The 22169-nt window shown below is 30.7% G+C and overlaps 1 protein-coding gene across 10 annotated transcripts in view; it reads right to left on the bottom strand.

Annotated features, from left to right (window-relative positions):
- The window catches only part of LpR1 (Lipophorin receptor 1), a 512507-nt gene that overhangs the window by 42843 nt on the left and 447495 nt on the right, over positions 1-22169 (bottom strand). For 2 of the 10 annotated variants that reach the window (XM_085947364.1, XM_085947369.1), the window contains exons 1-2: positions 8149-8257; positions 6839-7101 (exon numbers count right to left, since the gene is read on the bottom strand). The exons of 5 other annotated variants lie outside the window; for them this stretch is intronic. In XM_085947364.1, coding sequence (XP_085803490.1) covers positions 6839-6968 — 130 coding nt within the window. In that variant the 5' untranslated portion in view covers positions 6969-7101; positions 8149-8257. Of the gene's footprint in view, positions 1-6838; positions 7102-8076; positions 8258-22169 lie in introns of those variants that run through there. 3 more of the 10 variants (XM_085947365.1, XM_085947366.1, XM_085947367.1) reach the window with 3 other exon arrangements.

Below are 22169 nucleotides of genomic sequence, written 5' to 3' on the forward strand. Positions count from 1 at the left end.
CATATTATATTACGGTAGACACAATTATTATTGCCGTAATTTAGCTTTAGTCTGATATTGTTTGACGGTTTTTTGGTTCTTTATCATTCTGAATGATGAAAGTTTGATGTATAAACCGACTAAAGCGTAAAAAGTATAGCGATTTGGTTCGCTGTCGTACTTCCCGCAAACTGAGGCAGCTTTAAAGACATTTCCTTATTTATGAACGCTGCCATACGAAAAATAAGATTGATGCGGTAAATTATTAAGATTTTTTTAACAACCTCGCAAGAAAATGCCTTTATTCTGTCGTTCTAGACAAAGAAAGGAATAGTGTCGGGGGTATTGTAATGAAATATCCCACTCCGTCTTTATGACGTCGTTTCATTATTATAAATTATAAGCCATACAAATCTATATCATCATCATCAGCCGGGGTCAATCCATTGCTGGATGAAGGCCTCCCCAAGCTTTCTCCAACTCTCTCGGTCCTGTGTCGTTCGCTGCCACGTATTTCCGCCGAACTTTACCAGTTCGTCAATCCAGCGGCTTTTAGGGCGACCCTGTGGCCGTTTCGTACCCCTTGGGTACCACTGGATGACGGCATTTGTCCAGCGGCCGTCCTTTCGGCGAGCAATGTGCCCCGCCCATCTCCATTTCAGCTGTTTGCCAACGTCTATTACATCGTGTACTCTTGTCTGCTTCCTAACCCATTCGTTCCTCTTACGGTCCTTTCGCGTGATGCCCAACATGCACCTCTCCATGCCTCGCTGTGTGACTCTTAGCCTTTGGACATCTCTCGTGTTGAGGGTCCACGTCTCGCAGCCATACGTGAGCACGGGTAGCACACATTGGTTGAACACCCTACGCTTAAGACATAATGGTAGGTCAATCTTGAAGATCTATATAATACAATCTATATAATATATACATATTTCATTACCTTTATACAATATAAACTCAACGGTAGATATACGTTGAAGAGAGAGACACCGTATTCCTTACTTAAAAATATCTGTCTTTTTAATATGCAACGAGTACACCTCTACTGATTTTTTTCAGATAGCAGTCAATAAGGTGAAGCCCTGCGGAGCTATTCTATACACAATGCGGCTGTCGATGGTAGTTTATCATATTTATGTATTGAGAGGTTAATTGTTACAATAAGTTAACCGTCTAAACTGTCAAATAGTGCTATGTTTTAACAACTATCTCTTGGCTGTGTTAACTTTGAAAGTGAGATTGACAGTTTATACGGCTAACTTATTGTAACAATAAATTATAATTATTCAATACATAAATATGATAAAGTGATAATATTTATCACTTTAGCTGTCGATAACCACCTAATGTATAGAATAGACCCAATGATGTAGTATCCGACAGTAATTGATCGTTACTAGTACGAAAATGCTAAACCAAGTAAGATATACTAATAGTATGGGATAATTTCTTAAATGTCAATTTGTAAAATAGTATATTATTTACGTTATAAGTAAGCTGCAGGTCTAAACCATATACATTCTAGCCAGTGTTTCTCAACCGGTGGTCCGCAGAAATTTTCGTAAAAATGCTGATGCTAAAAATCTTCAAAACCTATGTACCTGCTAGTGTTTGTGCAATGTGTTTTTGTTCTCAAAATAGATTAATGGTTTTACGTGACGAAATTCGCGATCAGGCGTTATTATGCGTTACTATATAAAGATTGAGAATGACTGTTCTAGATGAGTGTTCCCTAAACCTTTTTATATCTGCAGACCGGTGATAATATAGGAGAAAAATTACGCGGACCTCTAACACGGATATAATATTATTTCCATAGTATTTTTTTTTTTAGTATTTAAATCATATTTTATAACAGACAATATAACAGTCTGGTTGCGAATACATATAAGTATCGAAAATTCTATTGTTAACTGAAATAATCTCAAATCAATCGGTAAATATTTTTTAATATTTAATAGATCTTCTTGAATTTTGAAAAAGTAATGATTTTTGAAATACTGCGAGATCTGCTGCTACATGTTTGCCAGAATAGTTGATAATCGTGGCTTAAGTTTTGTGTTGGAGAGACGAAGCACTGAATTTACAACCATTTGGCTTCTCTGTTTAGTTTTTATTACTGATATGGCAGAAATTTTATCCCGATCAACTATTATTATTGGTACTTATAAAAAAGGGAGTACAGGCCAAAATAGGTTAAGAAACACTGCATTAGAAAAATAAGAAAGATTCATTAGGTTTCTATATAAAAAAAATATATTTAAAACAACTGGACATTTTCAGTTCGGTAAGCCGAATATAATAAGTATAAAATTTGACGCAATTTACTTGGCGTTATTAGAAAGGTTTACCCTGTGGCCTGTAGGTAATGTTGGTGACCTACAATAAAACACATTGATCATTGATCATCATCCAAGTGTGTATTGTCTTTTTCCACAGACCAGTATTCTACTGTCACCTACCGGGTGTAATAAAATATACAATAGTTTTTCCAACTGTCTTTCACGTCTTTCTTGCTAAAAAATAAGCTAGATGGTAGAAAAATACTAGATTTCACAAAATTAAAAAAATAATACCTAATCAAGAAATTAGCAATTCAAAAAAAGCGATAATTATCAACATTGTTTACACGAAAACCAATATTGAAGAAGAATATATTGTTACACAAATCACAACTTATAGATAAGTTAAACAACTAAAAATGAAAGCATATACGAAATTTGGATATCATTTAAATATTGTATGTAAATTTATTTTACAAGGTAAAAAGGACATCATGTTGATTTTCAAGTATAGTGTAATATTCTAGATTTTTATGAGAAGTTTTAAGCTGCTTAAAGACGAATAAAAGATATGCATCATTGAGTTTATTTAATAATACCGTGTTTTTATGCCAATGTTAATATATTATTATTTTAATTAAAAACAATGAAATATCTTTCAGTCACAATAATTGAAATACCTGTAAATGTCTAAACGAGTGAACGCGTTATTGATATTATTACCTAGCAATATAATAATATTTCATAAAATATTTAATAGACAAGAAAATTATTGGAAGTAATCAAAGATAAGTCCAGCTTTCCTTGAATAAAACTTGAAATTTGACTGGTGATAATTTATTATGTCAAAGTGGAATGCCATGCAGACAAATTGTCCCCACTTAATAATTCAATTCGGAGGAAAAGCATTCCATTCATGCATAGCCGGCGAATAGGCAGCGAGTCAGTACAAAGACTGGACCGTAACGTGGGATTCGAACCTACGACGTGTGAGCGTTAGCGGTCGCTATCTCCACATAACTCTCCGCCGACTACTCAATTCTATTGGAATACATTCGGATGAATTACCCATATACAACCCCCAGACCCGACTAAAAGGACTATTCAGAGTACGGTACATTGTGCTCATTATATTATCCGACGGCTATTATGGAAGGTTTAACTTTATTTGCGTTAGAAAAACATTATACTGTTATTGGAAGGAATGGCAATGTGGTATGATTCTTTTGATATCTTTTCACTATATAAATGGAAATAAGTGAACTGTTATAAAAATGTGCCTCTAGAACAGAGGGGGGCAAACTGCGGCCCGCCGGGTATTTTTTTGCGGCCCGCCATCATTAATTGTACTTCTGATTACGAATAACTTTTTTATATATTTAAAAAAAAATATTGACAATAGATTAAAATTTGTTTAGCAATAGTACACGATCCATTTTCAATAGATATTGTTAGTGTACCGACAGAGCTATAACTTGAGATTATTTATCTGCAGTGTGACACTGATTTAAGAGAATTGCATCGTCGTGAAGAAATCTCCAAATTTTACAATGCCCTTAATTCAGACAAATTCGACCAACTTAAAGATTATGCAAGAAAAATGTTCGTTATTTTTGGATCAACCTATATATGTGAACAAACATTTTCGATTATGAACCTCAATAAAAATTCTTTACGATCAAATATCTCCGATGCCCATTTACAAGCAGTTTTGAGAATATCAACTACAAAATTAACACCTGAATTTAAAAAAAAATGTACAACAGTTTCATTCTTCTCATTAATTTTTTTGTAATCTTTATTTTTCGTGATAATAAATAGTGTATATCTAAAAATGGTATTTTACTTGCGGCCCGCCGCTCATTTTGAATTCTTGAATTTGGCCCTCCATCCAAAAAGTTTGCCCACCCCTGCTCTAGAATGTGGGGTGAATGAGTCAAATTTATGCAAAACAAAGAGCCAAGATCTGTCTCAATATGTTGGGTAACACGTAAAAAAGTGAAAACGGTCTGCTTATATTTGAAAGAAAAAAATTGTGAGTGTAATTTTGATATGAGAAGAAGGCGCATACGTCACAAACGCGAAGTCTGTGAGGAATTTGGGGAATCGAACATTTACGTAATCAACGTATAAACTTACTAACTCCATTACGATGGGCTGGCCATGTCCAACGGATTGACATGGATCGACTAGCCCGTAAAGTTTCTCACAAGTATAAAACATCATATAGCTATAGCATTTTACGTGTGTACGATTTAATTAGTCGATGTTATTAAAAGTAATAATTAAACACTAATGCTGTAGGAGTGTGTTGTACACTATGCAATATGGAGAGTGTGTGTGTTGCTAGTTTCGAGAAACGTAATGCGACGTATTGCCACTCGTATAACACTTTTTAAGAAAGTCAACTTTGTCTTTGAGAATATGAAACTATATGAAACGTTTTCTCTTACAAGAAATACTTCAGGTTGAAGGTTTTCAAAAGCACACCAAGTTTCCTTCAAAAGAGTGGCATTTTAATAGGCCCCAGCAACGAAGCAAAGATGAAAAGGCTCTGCAAACACAACATTTCCCGAGAAATATATGAAGTTTGAATGGAAAGGAAGCTATTTTAAATTTTCCAAGAATTTACAAGTTCAGGAAAACCTTTTGATATATACTTTATTACTAGTATCTGAAAAATTTCAAGACCTTACAAAACTTTATTCAGAGAGCAGAGAAACATAAATAATTCAAAGACCTTCAGGCAACGTTTTCGCGCTACATAATAATATTTAAATCGATTTGATAAAACTTTTTAACGTATTGTTTTACCAGACTTCATACTAACTCAAATCAAAATTGTCTCGAACAATAAGATTATTCAAAATACAAAATATTTGAAGAACTTCGCACACATACCTATCAGAAAAAATTCAAAGAAAAAAGTTGTAGGTAACTCAATATTAAATAAAAAAAATATATTTAATGATAGAATTAAGGGAATACACTAAGAAAGTATTAAAGATAATTTAATAAAAGTATGTATTAAATCAATCAGTTTTTTTGGAAATAATAAAAAAATAAGCATATTATACTAAAAAATATATTATACTAATAAACATCTATCTTCACGAAACAAATAGTATTTATAATAACGATCGACTTGTGAAATAGAATGAGCTGAAAAACAAGAAAATATATCGAGATTTTACAATATGTCTAAGAAAATTTGGTACTGTTCGGTTATACCGGAGCCAGCGGAAAACGCATTTTGAAAATAGCCGATAAACTGGATTATTTGTTAGGTTAACCTAACCAAACCTAACCTAACCTAACCTAACCTAACCTAACCCAACCTAACCGAACCTAAACTAACCCAAACTAACAAATAATCCAGTTTATCGACTATTTTCAAAATGCGTTTTCCGCTGGCTCCGGTATAACCGAACAGTACCGAAAATTTTAATGTTCCAAAAGGGACAAAAGTTCATCATTTTTTTTCTAAGAAAATGAGTCAATCTATTTTGATAGGTAGGTACGGAACTAGTAATGACGTCTACTGGGTATTAAATGCGTATTATAAACAGTTTTTTGATAGCTGTTTGAATTTTTTTCCCTAAATAACCACAGTTTCCGTTTTGAAAAGTAGTTATTTAAAAGATGGAATTTGTTATGTTGCAATAGCGAGACTCAATTCGAAATAAACACGTCAATACCTACGTAGGTAAATCGCACGATTGATTGTCACTGTTGTTATTATGATTTCCCCAAAGTGAGTTATGCACATAAATTATCATATCTGTCACTATTTGAGTCTGTTTACAACAGAAATCAGAAATTTTTAAAATAATAAAACTATAATAAAAGTAAGTAATCGATTTTTTTAAATTGCATTTTCGCTACAGTTTTATTTTTTTTAGATTAAGTAGTCTGAGTCTTATGTAGAGATAAGATAATATTAATATACTTATTTACGATTCGATAATTTAAAAAAAAATGTTTTATATGTTGGAATATAAAAAAAAACGTTTCGTTAAAAGCAGGTTGAGCATATTTAAAAATGAAGAAACGAAATAATCTTCTGCAAAGAACGCGAACTAATGAAAGCCAACTTGACAGGCATCAGTCTCTTGCTACCTTTCAAAGAAAACTTCTCGAGTAATTTGTTGAAATAACACAAAGTTAATAAAGCCGTATCTCTTCACGGGTATTACAAAGTCACCTGCTGGACGTTTCAAAGGAATTTATTTTCGCTCGCTTAGCTTACTCTCAAAGCGCGATCGGATAGGGCATAAATCGACAAAAGATTATACTTATCGAAAACATTCTGATATCACAGGTCAAAAATGTTTCACCTCTATTTGTTTTGGTGACGCAATCAATAATTTGGGACGCTATTTGTTACACATACTATATTACACATGAGACAAAAATAATTTTATAAACTGGTAATTTGACAAATAAAAAATAAGAAATTTTTGAATATTATGTTCATTGAAGATTGAAACAAATTTTCTTTCATAGACAGACTTCTGACCATTTAAAGAGGTATTCATTTACAAAATTTAATGAAAATACAAGCCTGAACTTACCATTTGTATAATATATCCCAGATACAGTTGTTTCATCTTCTTCGTAATCATATATATCGTAGATCGAGGAGAAAGCAACTCCAAAGAGGTAGGTAACAATAAGCAGCCAAAATAACCGTTGGCAAGCCATGGTCAAATTATAATGCGAGTGTCTTATTCAGTCAAGGTTTTTTGTAACTTTTTTTCACTTGATAATCTTCAAACGTCAGCGACTCATTGAGTCTTTTATAATATTAATATTTTATACTATTAGAATCTTTTCACTGTAATAATAAAATTATACATATTGTGATACAATTGAATTTTACGTATAATATAAATTTATATTGGTATACAATATTTATGGATTTAACAGAGTACATTACTTGCACCGCGTGAGAGTTAAAACCATACAAATAATGGATACTAACATAGTATTCGAAAAATCGAAAGCTTTCAGCTTTTCTGATAATATAATTAACAATATCAAAAAGCTCCCTGCTATTTTGCAACAAAGTGCTACGTCGTAGCACAGATTTTCGAAATTAAAAATATTCACATTTATTATGGCATATACATAATTTAGAAGAACTAGTATCCATGTGGTTATAACCGTTGTAAGTTACAAATCATAAAGTTTTGCACGTGATTCATTTAAACAAAAAAATGATTATAAGTATTATAGCTGATAATTTTTCATTACAAATTATTTAATATACCGACTATATTGAAGTATATTTTTACAAAAATGCAGTACCTACTATTTTATTCAAGAGTAATTTAATGTAGTTAGTTATTACAAATATTATTCATTTATCTTTATACGATACATTTGTTATGTAGGTACGTATAAATAGTTTTTTAGGATATGTGAATAATTTGTGATAATATTACAATTATTGATTTATTATTTTATGTTATTATTATATTTTATTTATTTATCAAGATTAACAAAAAAATATTATATTATATAATAGTAACAAATGTATGAGTTATAAAGAACCAAAAGTACAATTATCTAAAATTCAATATTATTTGTAGTGTTCAATAAATACCTCGTTCTGTATTTCTGAAGTATTTTAAAAAAAATTAGAAATATGACTTTTATTAAGGAATTAAAAAAACACACATAGACATAGAAAAAATGAAAATATACGTTTAATATTATATTATGGATAGTTCTACTTTTGATTCAAGACAACTCAAAATTGTTCAAAAGTCTATTATTTGTGTTAAATTTTAAAATCCATTCAAAATACATATTATGATGATACGACACAGTTGGCACTTTAATTAAATTGAAGCACGAAAATAATTAAGTTAAAATTTACCATACTAAATATTGTTTACTTTCTAAGAAATTATTACAAAGTTTTGCACTGGATGTTTATGACGCGAGAGCTAAACTTCATATGAGTGCTCGTCAGTATAGCATTCGTTTAAAACCAGCTAAGAGCTAATATAATATCACAGTGTACTGTGATTTTGACCCAGTATAAACTATGTCTAGCCAATTCTTTGTTGTTTTCCCTAACGTTAAATATAAAGAAAACCGTCAACATCTAACAATTCGTAAATAGCAACTATTATATTGGTTCTTACGGATTTCTGATCGGGGTTGATTCTAAACCAAACACTGCCTACTGGTCAAATTTTAAATATTTACGTAAACGGAGACGTGAAAGTCCGTATCTAAATACGTGGGTCCGAGATGGAATCCCTTATCTGAAAAAAATGACACGTTGGTGACACAGAGCATACTTGTACATCCAATAAGTTAAGCAAATCGCTAATTCTCTGCCTTGTAAAAATGTGTTAAAAAACCTCCATGTGAGCAGGAAAATAGCCACACTAAAAATTGTAGTCACAATTCATGACATATAAAATATAAATTTATATATTATGTCACAGGGAATATCACATACTTACTACCTAGAAGTGGCGAAGACTCCATACTAGGCGATAATTTAAAGCTTACCTCCTGAAGAAAAAGAATTATTTGTTACCTATTAATATAAAAATATTTTTATCTCTATACAGAATCAATCCGATCTGCTGGACCTTTGAGTTCGGGAAATAACGAAGTAAAGTTCTTGTATTGACTTTATCTGACACCGATCATTGAGTTAAAAATCCTTAACTTTTATCAATGATTTTTTTCTATATGATTTCGTTGTATTGTCAGGATAATGATTGTAGGGATGAGATGTCGAGTGTGGCAGAATGAATATCGAAAGATGTACAACTCGGTTCTTTTATAATGAAGTATTTATTAAAAGTAATATGCAAGTACAGAAGTATTATGAAAACTTGATAACTCTTAGGCGGTATGTAATAATGAATAACGTGATAAATGGCGCGTAACACACTATTGTATACTCATTATCTTGGGAGTGACTATTAGGCCCGTTTCAGACGGGACACCGGTGTCGCGTTCGATATAATATAGGAGGCCTTTGTATTCGAATAAACGGGCCTTTGTATTATGTTTATGAATGTCCCAGAGCTAATGAGTCAACGCGTATCCGGTACACTTTTCCGTCGACCGCTACATTCTCAAGCCGCCGATACACTTGTTTTTATAACTCCAGTCTGAAACGGGCCTTAATTGTTCTCATTAAACAATATGTATTAAACATAATTATATTATTCACAATTAATTCAAAACATATCGTTTATGTTTTATCTTACTTTTGTGTTTGGCACACATCCTGTTAATTCATGTTCTAGAAGTTTCTATATAAAAATAAGTTGTAGTTTCTTATCTAATCGATTTGAGATGCATACAACAGATACATCGAATGGTTCAACGCTTTAATAATCCTTTAACCTTAACCAATGCTGTAATTTATGTTTTTTGTTGAATGTATATCTTTGAATTAGATGTAAGTATATTTCCTAATTTTCACAATATTTGTAATAAAACGTGTTTTTTATTTACCACATTTAAAAAGTGATTTTTATGTGAGTATATTGTATTTAAATGCATGCCTCATAATTTCGTCGCTACGTAGATGCCTCTAAAAGGCAATGCACAACCTCCTCAAATAGAAAAAAATATAATACATATAATTTACTAAAAAGTGCCATGGGGAGAAAAGCACGGAGAATTATCTGACATAAAAAAATAATTTAATGCTTTAAAATACAAAAAAACAAAGCTAAAACAATACCGACATACAAAAACTATGTGAAGACATCTTCATGCCTGCAATATGACGCAGCATTTTATTTTAAATACTAAAAAATTGCCTTTGTGGCAATCAGGTCGGACGGCTTGATGGGCCCAACATCTGATTGGACCGAATTAAGCATCTATTCTCTCTCGGAGAAAATTCTTGGACATTCCCGGAGGATGTGACTTTCATCCTGTTTTTGTACAGTAAAATACTTCAGATTTTAACAAAATTCAAATTGTAGTCCTGTAAATATTGCTGTTCTAGGTTCTAGTAGTTTCAGTTACCTACCACAGTTTACCTACTTTCGACAAGCACCCTTCGCCACTGCTACCTAGCTTTCAATTCCTTATCTGTCTGTGTAAACAAAAAGTATCTGTCTGGCCGAGTTAGTTATCATTTTTGAGCGACCTGGAAAAATAAATTCCTAACGCAATATGAAATTCTTCATACAAGCCTGAAACATAAAAATTAATATCTACAGCTTTTAAATATTTCAAGATTGAAAGTACCCATTGTGTATGATGAATTAAAATACCACATTTGTCATTTGCAAAAGATGTTGTAATCTACAAACCAGGTATCAATGATGAACTAAGAGTTAAGTGAAAACTATACGAAAAAGTTTGATATCAGTATTATATCGTCAATATCATCATAAGAAGATGCCGTGTATTGTGCGGATGGCTTATTGATGTGTATTATTTGCATTTCGCCCACACGCTTCTTAACATATTCGCTGTTTGTATTAAAGTTTCGTTATTTTTATAAATATAAGTAATACAATACCTAAAAAACTCACGTAAAATATACCGGCTTTGTCGAAATAGATACCTACCAATCTATATTGGTATCTGAATCGACACGTTCTTTAGCTATGTATAAACTTACTAACTCCATTACGATGGGCTGGCCATGTCCAACGGATTGACATGGATCGACTAGCCCGTAAAGTTTCTCACAAGTATAAAACATCATATAGCTATAGCATTTTACGTGTGTACGATTTAATTAGTCGATGTTATTAAAAGTAATAATTAAACACTAATGCTGTAGGAGTGTGTTGTACACTATGCAATATGGAGAGTGTGTGTGTTGCTAGTTTCGAGAAACGTAATGCGACGTATTGCCACTCGTATAACACTTTTTAAGAAAGTCAACTTTGTCTTTGAGAATATGAAACTATATGAAACGTTTTCTCTTACAAGAAATACTTCAGGTTGAAGGTTTTCAAAAGCACACCAAGTTTCCTTCAAAAGAGTGGCATTTTAATAGGCCCCAGCAACGAAGCAAAGATGAAAAGGCTCTGCAAACACAACATTTCCCGAGAAATATATGAAGTTTGAATGGAAAGGAAGCTATTTTAAATTTTCCAAGAATTTACAAGTTCAGGAAAACCTTTTGATATATACTTTATTACTAGTATCTGAAAAATTTCAAGACCTTACAAAACTTTATTCAGAGAGCAGAGAAACATAAATAATTCAAAGACCTTCAGGCAACGTTTTCGCGCTACATAATAATATTTAAATCGATTTGATAAAACTTTTTAACGTATTGTTTTACCAGACTTCATACTAACTCAAATCAAAATTGTCTCGAACAATAAGATTATTCAAAATACAAAATATTTGAAGAACTTCGCACACATACCTATCAGAAAAAATTCAAAGAAAAAAGTTGTAGGTAACTCAATATTAAATAAAAAAAATATATTTAATGATAGAATTAAGGGAATACACTAAGAAAGTATTAAAGATAATTTAATAAAAGTATGTATTAAATCAATCAGTTTTTTTGGAAATAATAAAAAAATAAGCATATTATACTAAAAAATATATTATACTAATAAACATCTATCTTCACGAAACAAATAGTATTTATAATAACGATCGACTTGTGAAATAGAATGAGCTGAAAAACAAGAAAATATATCGAGATTTTACAATATGTCTAAGAAAATTTGGTACTGTTCGGTTATACCGGAGCCAGCGGAAAACGCATTTTGAAAATAGCCGATAAACTGGATTATTTGTTAGGTTAACCTAACCAAACCTAACCTAACCTAACCTAACCTAACCTAACCCAACCTAACCGAACCTAAACTAACCCAAACTAACAAATAATCCAGTTTATCGACTATTTTCAAAATGCGTTTTCCGCTGGCTCCGGTATAACCGAACAGTACCGAAAATTTTAATGTTCCAAAAGGGACAAAAGTTCATCATTTTTTTTCTAAGAAAATGAGTCAATCTATTTTGATAGGTAGGTACGGAACTAGTAATGACGTCTACTGGGTATTAAATGCGTATTATAAACAGTTTTTTGATAGCTGTTTGAATTTTTTTCCCTAAATAACCACAGTTTCCGTTTTGAAAAGTAGTTATTTAAAAGATGGAATTTGTTATGTTGCAATAGCGAGACTCAATTCGAAATAAACACGTCAATACCTACGTAGGTAAATCGCACGATTGATTGTCACTGTTGTTATTATGATTTCCCCAAAGTGAGTTATGCACATAAATTATCATATCTGTCACTATTTGAGTCTGTTTACAACAGAAATCAGAAATTTTTAAAATAATAAAACTATAATAAAAGTAAGTAATCGATTTTTTTAAATTGCATTTTCGCTACAGTTTTATTTTTTTTAGATTAAGTAGTCTGAGTCTTATGTAGAGATAAGATAATATTAATATACTTATTTACGATTCGATAATTTAAAAAAAAATGTTTTATATGTTGGAATATAAAAAAAAACGTTTCGTTAAAAGCAGGTTGAGCATATTTAAAAATGAAGAAACGAAATAATCTTCTGCAAAGAACGCGAACTAATGAAAGCCAACTTGACAGGCATCAGTCTCTTGCTACCTTTCAAAGAAAACTTCTCGAGTAATTTGTTGAAATAACACAAAGTTAATAAAGCCGTATCTCTTCACGGGTATTACAAAGTCACCTGCTGGACGTTTCAAAGGAATTTATTTTCGCTCGCTTAGCTTACTCTCAAAGCGCGATCGGATAGGGCATAAATCGACAAAAGATTATACTTATCGAAAACATTCTGATATCACAGGTCAAAAATGTTTCACCTCTATTTGTTTTGGTGACGCAATCAATAATTTGGGACGCTATTTGTTACACATACTATATTACACATGAGACAAAAATAATTTTATAAACTGGTAATTTGACAAATAAAAAATAAGAAATTTTTGAATATTATGTTCATTGAAGATTGAAACAAATTTTCTTTCATAGACAGACTTCTGACCATTTAAAGAGGTATTCATTTACAAAATTTAATGAAAATACAAGCCTGAACTTACCATTTGTATAATATATCCCAGATACAGTTGTTTCATCTTCTTCGTAATCATATATATCGTAGATCGAGGAGAAAGCAACTCCAAAGAGGTAGGTAACAATAAGCAGCCAAAATAACCGTTGGCAAGCCATGGTCAAATTATAATGCGAGTGTCTTATTCAGTCAAGGTTTTTTGTAACTTTTTTTCACTTGATAATCTTCAAACGTCAGCGACTCATTGAGTCTTTTATAATATTAATATTTTATACTATTAGAATCTTTTCACTGTAATAATAAAATTATACATATTGTGATACAATTGAATTTTACGTATAATATAAATTTATATTGGTATACAATATTTATGGATTTAACAGAGTACATTACTTGCACCGCGTGAGAGTTAAAACCATACAAATAATGGATACTAACATAGTATTCGAAAAATCGAAAGCTTTCAGCTTTTCTGATAATATAATTAACAATATCAAAAAGCTCCCTGCTATTTTGCAACAAAGTGCTACGTCGTAGCACAGATTTTCGAAATTAAAAATATTCACATTTATTATGGCATATACATAATTTAGAAGAACTAGTATCCATGTGGTTATAACCGTTGTAAGTTACAAATCATAAAGTTTTGCACGTGATTCATTTAAACAAAAAAATGATTATAAGTATTATAGCTGATAATTTTTCATTACAAATTATTTAATATACCGACTATATTGAAGTATATTTTTACAAAAATGCAGTACCTACTATTTTATTCAAGAGTAATTTAATGTAGTTAGTTATTACAAATATTATTCATTTATCTTTATACGATACATTTGTTATGTAGGTACGTATAAATAGTTTTTTAGGATATGTGAATAATTTGTGATAATATTACAATTATTGATTTATTATTTTATGTTATTATTATATTTTATTTATTTATCAAGATTAACAAAAAAATATTATATTATATAATAGTAACAAATGTATGAGTTATAAAGAACCAAAAGTACAATTATCTAAAATTCAATATTATTTGTAGTGTTCAATAAATACCTCGTTCTGTATTTCTGAAGTATTTTAAAAAAAATTAGAAATATGACTTTTATTAAGGAATTAAAAAAACACACATAGACATAGAAAAAATGAAAATATACGTTTAATATTATATTATGGATAGTTCTACTTTTGATTCAAGACAACTCAAAATTGTTCAAAAGTCTATTATTTGTGTTAAATTTTAAAATCCATTCAAAATACATATTATGATGATACGACACAGTTGGCACTTTAATTAAATTGAAGCACGAAAATAATTAAGTTAAAATTTACCATACTAAATATTGTTTACTTTCTAAGAAATTATTACAAAGTTTTGCACTGGATGTTTATGACGCGAGAGCTAAACTTCATATGAGTGCTCGTCAGTATAGCATTCGTTTAAAACCAGCTAAGAGCTAATATAATATCACAGTGTACTGTGATTTTGACCCAGTATAAACTATGTCTAGCCAATTCTTTGTTGTTTTCCCTAACGTTAAATATAAAGAAAACCGTCAACATCTAACAATTCGTAAATAGCAACTATTATATTGGTTCTTACGGATTTCTGATCGGGGTTGATTCTAAACCAAACACTGCCTACTGGTCAAATTTTAAATATTTACGTAAACGGAGACGTGAAAGTCCGTATCTAAATACGTGGGTCCGAGATGGAATCCCTTATCTGAAAAAAATGACACGTTGGTGACACAGAGCATACTTGTACATCCAATAAGTTAAGCAAATCGCTAATTCTCTGCCTTGTAAAAATGTGTTAAAAAACCTCCATGTGAGCAGGAAAATAGCCACACTAAAAATTGTAGTCACAATTCATGACATATAAAATATAAATTTATATATTATGTCACAGGGAATATCACATACTTACTACCTAGAAGTGGCGAAGACTCCATACTAGGCGATAATTTAAAGCTTACCTCCTGAAGAAAAAGAATTATTTGTTACCTATTAATATAAAAATATTTTTATCTCTATACAGAATCAATCCGATCTGCTGGACCTTTGAGTTCGGGAAATAACGAAGTAAAGTTCTTGTATTGACTTTATCTGACACCGATCATTGAGTTAAAAATCCTTAACTTTTATCAATGATTTTTTTCTATATGATTTCGTTGTATTGTCAGGATAATGATTGTAGGGATGAGATGTCGAGTGTGGCAGAATGAATATCGAAAGATGTACAACTCGGTTCTTTTATAATGAAGTATTTATTAAAAGTAATATGCAAGTACAGAAGTATTATGAAAACTTGATAACTCTTAGGCGGTATGTAATAATGAATAACGTGATAAATGGCGCGTAACACACTATTGTATACTCATTATCTTGGGAGTGACTATTAGGCCCGTTTCAGACGGGACACCGGTGTCGCGTTCGATATAATATAGGAGGCCTTTGTATTCGAATAAACGGGCCTTTGTATTATGTTTATGAATGTCCCAGAGCTAATGAGTCAACGCGTATCCGGTACACTTTTCCGTCGACCGCTACATTCTCAAGCCGCCGATACACTTGTTTTTATAACTCCAGTCTGAAACGGGCCTTAATTGTTCTCATTAAACAATATGTATTAAACATAATTATATTATTCACAATTAATTCAAAACATATCGTTTATGTTTTATCTTACTTTTGTGTTTGGCACACATCCTGTTAATTCATGTTCTAGAAGTTTCTATATAAAAATAAGTTGTAGTTTCTTATCTAATCGATTTGAGATGCATACAACAGATACATCGAATGGTTCAACGCTTTAATAATCCTTTAACCTTAACCAATGCTGTAATTTATGTTTTTTGTTGAATGTATATCTTTGAATTAGATGTAAGTATATTTCCTAATTTTCACAATATTTGTAATAAAACGTGTTTTTTATTTACCACATTTAAAAAGTGATTTTTATGTGAGTATATTGTATTTAAATGCATGCCTCATAATTTCGTCGCTACGTAGATGCCTCTAAAAGGCAATGCACAACCTCCTCAAATAGAAAAAAATATAATACATATAATTTACTAAAAAGTGCCATGGGGAGAAAAGCACGGAGAATTATCTGACATAAAAAAATAATTTAATGCTTTAAAATACAAAAAAACAAAGCTAAAACAATACCGACATACAAAAACTATGTGAAGACATCTTCATGCCTGCAATATGACGCAGCATTTTATTTTAAATACTAAAAAATTGCCTTTGTGGCAATCAGGTCGGACGGCTTGATGGGCCCAACATCTGATTGGACCGAATTAAGCATCTATTCTCTCTCGGAGAAAATTCTTGGACATTCCCGGAGGATGTGACTTTCATCCTGTTTTTGTACAGTAAAATACTTCAGATTTTAACAAAATTCAAATTGTAGTCCTGTAAATATTGCTGTTCTAGGTTCTAGTAGTTTCAGTTACCTACCACAGTTTACCTACTTTCGACAAGCACCCTTCGCCACTGCTACCTAGCTTTCAATTCCTTATCTGTCTGTGTAAACAAAAAGTATCTGTCTGGCCGAGTTAGTTATCATTTTTGAGCGACCTGGAAAAATAAATTCCTAACGCAATATGAAATTCTTCATACAAGCCTGAAACATAAAAATTAATATCTACAGCTTTTAAATATTTCAAGATTGAAAGTACCCATTGTGTATGATGAATTAAAATACCACATTTGTCATTTGCAAAAGATGTTGTAATCTACAAACCAGGTATCAATGATGAACTAAGAGTTAAGTGAAAACTATACGAAAAAGTTTGATATCAGTATTATATCGTCAATATCATCATAAGAAGATGCCGTGTATTGTGCGGATGGCTTATTGATGTGTATTATTTGCATTTCGCCCACACGCTTCTTAACATATTCGCTGTTTGTATTAAAGTTTCGTTATTTTTATAAATATAAGTAATACAATACCTAAAAAACTCACGTAAAATATACCGGCTTTGTCGAAATAGATACCTACCAATCTATATTGGTATCTGAATCGACACGTTCTTTAGCTATGTATAAACTTACTAACTCCATTACGATGGGCTGGCCATGTCCAACGGATTGACATGGATCGACTAGCCCGTAAAGTTTCTCACAAGTATAAAACATCATATAGCTATAGCATTTTACGTGTGTACGATTTAATTAGTCGATGTTATTAAAAGTAATAATTAAACACTAATGCTGTAGGAGTGTGTTGTACACTATGCAATATGGAGAGTGTGTGTGTTGCTAGTTTCGAGAAACGTAATGCGACGTATTGCCACTCGTATAACACTTTTTAAGAAAGTCAACTTTGTCTTTGAGAATATGAAACTATATGAAACGTTTTCTCTTACAAGAAATACTTCAGGTTGAAGGTTTTCAAAAGCACACCAAGTTTCCTTCAAAAGAGTGGCATTTTAATAGGCCCCAGCAACGAAGCAAAGATGAAAAGGCTCTGCAAACACAACATTTCCCGAGAAATATATGAAGTTTGAATGGAAAGGAAGCTATTTTAAATTTTCCAAGAATTTACAAGTTCAGGAAAACCTTTTGATATATACTTTATTACTAGTATCTGAAAAATTTCAAGACCTTACAAAACTTTATTCAGAGAGCAGAGAAACATAAATAATTCAAAGACCTTCAGGCAACGTTTTCGCGCTACATAATAATATTTAAATCGATTTGATAAAACTTTTTAACGTATTGTTTTACCAGACTTCATACTAACTCAAATCAAAATTGTCTCGAACAATAAGATTATTCAAAATACAAAATATTTGAAGAACTTCGCACACATACCTATCAGAAAAAATTCAAAGAAAAAAGTTGTAGGTAACTCAATATTAAATAAAAAAAATATATTTAATGATAGAATTAAGGGAATACACTAAGAAAGTATTAAAGATAATTTAATAAAAGTATGTATTAAATCAATCAGTTTTTTTGGAAATAATAAAAAAATAAGCATATTATACTAAAAAATATATTATACTAATAAACATCTATCTTCACGAAACAAATAGTATTTATAATAACGATCGACTTGTGAAATAGAATGAGCTGAAAAACAAGAAAATATATCGAGATTTTACAATATGTCTAAGAAAATTTGGTACTGTTCGGTTATACCGGAGCCAGCGGAAAACGCATTTTGAAAATAGCCGATAAACTGGATTATTTGTTAGGTTAACCTAACCAAACCTAACCTAACCTAACCTAACCTAACCTAACCCAACCTAACCGAACCTAAACTAACCCAAACTAACAAATAATCCAGTTTATCGACTATTTTCAAAATGCGTTTTCCGCTGGCTCCGGTATAACCGAACAGTACCGAAAATTTTAATGTTCCAAAAGGGACAAAAGTTCATCATTTTTTTTCTAAGAAAATGAGTCAATCTATTTTGATAGGTAGGTACGGAACTAGTAATGACGTCTACTGGGTATTAAATGCGTATTATAAACAGTTTTTTGATAGCTGTTTGAATTTTTTTCCCTAAATAACCACAGTTTCCGTTTTGAAAAGTAGTTATTTAAAAGATGGAATTTGTTATGTTGCAATAGCGAGACTCAATTCGAAATAAACACGTCAATACCTACGTAGGTAAATCGCACGATTGATTGTCACTGTTGTTATTATGATTTCCCCAAAGTGAGTTATGCACATAAATTATCATATCTGTCACTATTTGAGTCTGTTTACAACAGAAATCAGAAATTTTTAAAATAATAAAACTATAATAAAAGTAAGTAATCGATTTTTTTAAATTGCATTTTCGCTACAGTTTTATTTTTTTTAGATTAAGTAGTCTGAGTCTTATGTAGAGATAAGATAATATTAATATACTTATTTACGATTCGATAATTTAAAAAAAAATGTTTTATATGTTGGAATATAAAAAAAAACGTTTCGTTAAAAGCAGGTTGAGCATATTTAAAAATGAAGAAACGAAATAATCTTCTGCAAAGAACGCGAACTAATGAAAGCCAACTTGACAGGCATCAGTCTCTTGCTACCTTTCAAAGAAAACTTCTCGAGTAATTTGTTGAAATAACACAAAGTTAATAAAGCCGTATCTCTTCACGGGTATTACAAAGTCACCTGCTGGACGTTTCAAAGGAATTTATTTTCGCTCGCTTAGCTTACTCTCAAAGCGCGATCGGATAGGGCATAAATCGACAAAAGATTATACTTATCGAAAACATTCTGATATCACAGGTCAAAAATGTTTCACCTCTATTTGTTTTGGTGACGCAATCAATAATTTGGGACGCTATTTGTTACACATACTATATTACACATGAGACAAAAATAATTTTATAAACTGGTAATTTGACAAATAAAAAATAAGAAATTTTTGAATATTATGTTCATTGAAGATTGAAACAAATTTTCTTTCATAGACAGACTTCTGACCATTTAAAGAGGTATTCATTTACAAAATTTAATGAAAATACAAGCCTGAACTTACCATTTGTATAATATATCCCAGATACAGTTGTTTCATCTTCTTCGTAATCATATATATCGTAGATCGAGGAGAAAGCAACTCCAAAGAGGTAGGTAACAATAAGCAGCCAAAATAACCGTTGGCAAGCCATGGTCAAATTATAATGCGAGTGTCTTATTCAGTCAAGGTTTTTTGTAACTTTTTTTCACTTGATAATCTTCAAACGTCAGCGACTCATTGAGTCTTTTATAATATTAATATTTTATACTATTAGAATCTTTTCACTGTAATAATAAAATTATACATATTGTGATACAATTGAATTTTACGTATAATATAAATTTATATTGGTATACAATATTTATGGATTTAACAGAGTACATTACTTGCACCGCGTGAGAGTTAAAACCATACAAATAATGGATACTAACATAGTATTCGAAAAATCGAAAGCTTTCAGCTTTTCTGATAATATAATTAACAATATCAAAAAGCTCCCTGCTATTTTGCAACAAAGTGCTACGTCGTAGCACAGATTTTCGAAATTAAAAATATTCACATTTATTATGGCATATACATAATTTAGAAGAACTAGTATCCATGTGGTTATAACCGTTGTAAGTTACAAATCATAAAGTTTTGCACGTGATTCATTTAAACAAAAAAATGATTATAAGTATTATAGCTGATAATTTTTCATTACAAATTATTTAATATACCGACTATATTGAAGTATATTTTTACAAAAATGCAGTACCTACTATTTTATTCAAGAGTAATTTAATGTAGTTAGTTATTACAAATATTATTCATTTATCTTTATACGATACATTTGTTATGTAGGTACGTATAAATAGTTTTTTAGGATATGTGAATAATTTGTGATAATATTACAATTATTGATTTATTATTTTATGTTATTATTATATTTTATTTATTTATCAAGATTAACAAAAAAAATATTATATTATATAATAGTAACAAATGTATGAGTTATAAAGAACCAAAAGTACAATTATCTAAAATTCAATATTATTTGTAGTGTTCAATAAATACCTCGTTCTGTATTTCTGAAGTATTTTAAAAAAAATTAGAAATATGACTTTTATTAAGGAATTAAAAAAACACACATAGACATAGAAAAAATGAAAATATACGTTTAATATTATATTATGGATAGTTCTACTTTTGATTCAAGACAACTCAAAATTGTTCAAAAGTCTATTATTTGTGTTAAATTTTAAAATCCATTCAAAATACATATTATGATGATACGACACAGTTGGCACTTTAATTAAATTGAAGCACGAAAATAATTAAGTTAAAATTTACCATACTAAATATTGTTTACTTTCTAAGAAATTATTACAAAGTTTTGCACTGGATGTTTATGACGCGAGAGCTAAACTTCATATGAGTGCTCGTCAGTATAGCATTCGTTTAAAACCAGCTAAGAGCTAATATAATATCACAGTGTACTGTGATTTTGACCCAGTATAAACTATGTCTAGCCAATTCTTTGTTGTTTTCCCTAACGTTAAATATAAAGAAAACCGTCAACATCTAACAATTCGTAAATAGCAACTATTATATTGGTTCTTACGGATTTCTGATCGGGGTTGATTCTAAACCAAACACTGCCTACTGGTCAAATTTTAAATATTTACGTAAACGGAGACGTGAAAGTCCGTATCTAAATACGTGGGTCCGAGATGGAATCCCTTATCTGAAAAAAATGACACGTTGGTGACACAGAGCATACTTGTACATCCAATAAGTTAAGCAAATCGCTAATTCTCTGCCTTGTAAAAATGTGTTAAAAAACCTCCATGTGAGCAGGAAAATAGCCACACTAAAAATTGTAGTCACAATTCATGACATATAAAATATAAATTTATATATTATGTCACAGGGAATATCACATACTTACTACCTAGAAGTGGCGAAGACTCCATACTAGGCGATAATTTAAAGCTTACCTCCTGAAGAAAAAGAATTATTTGTTACCTATTAATATAAAAATATTTTTATCTCTATACAGAATCAATCCGATCTGCTGGACCTTTGAGTTCGGGAAATAACGAAGTAAAGTTCTTGTATTGACTTTATATGACACCGATCATTGAGTTAAAAATCCTTAACTTTTATCAATGATTTTTTTCTATATGATTTCGTTGTATTGTCAGGATAATGATTGTAGGGATGAGATGTCGAGTGTGGCAGAATGAATATCGAAAGATGTACAACTCGGTTCTTTTATAATGAAGTATTTATTAAAAGTAATATGCAAGTACAGAAGTATTATGAAAACTTGATAACTCTTAGGCGGTATGTAATAATGAATAACGTGATAAATGGCGCGTAACACACTATTGTATACTCATTATCTT

The sequence above is a fragment of the Rhyacophila brunnea genome, unplaced genomic scaffold (assembly GCF_057557595.1).
Source record: "Rhyacophila brunnea isolate RB1 unplaced genomic scaffold, BYU_Rbru_1.0 scaffold_2, whole genome shotgun sequence".
Lineage (NCBI taxonomy): Eukaryota > Metazoa > Arthropoda > Insecta > Trichoptera > Rhyacophilidae > Rhyacophila > Rhyacophila brunnea.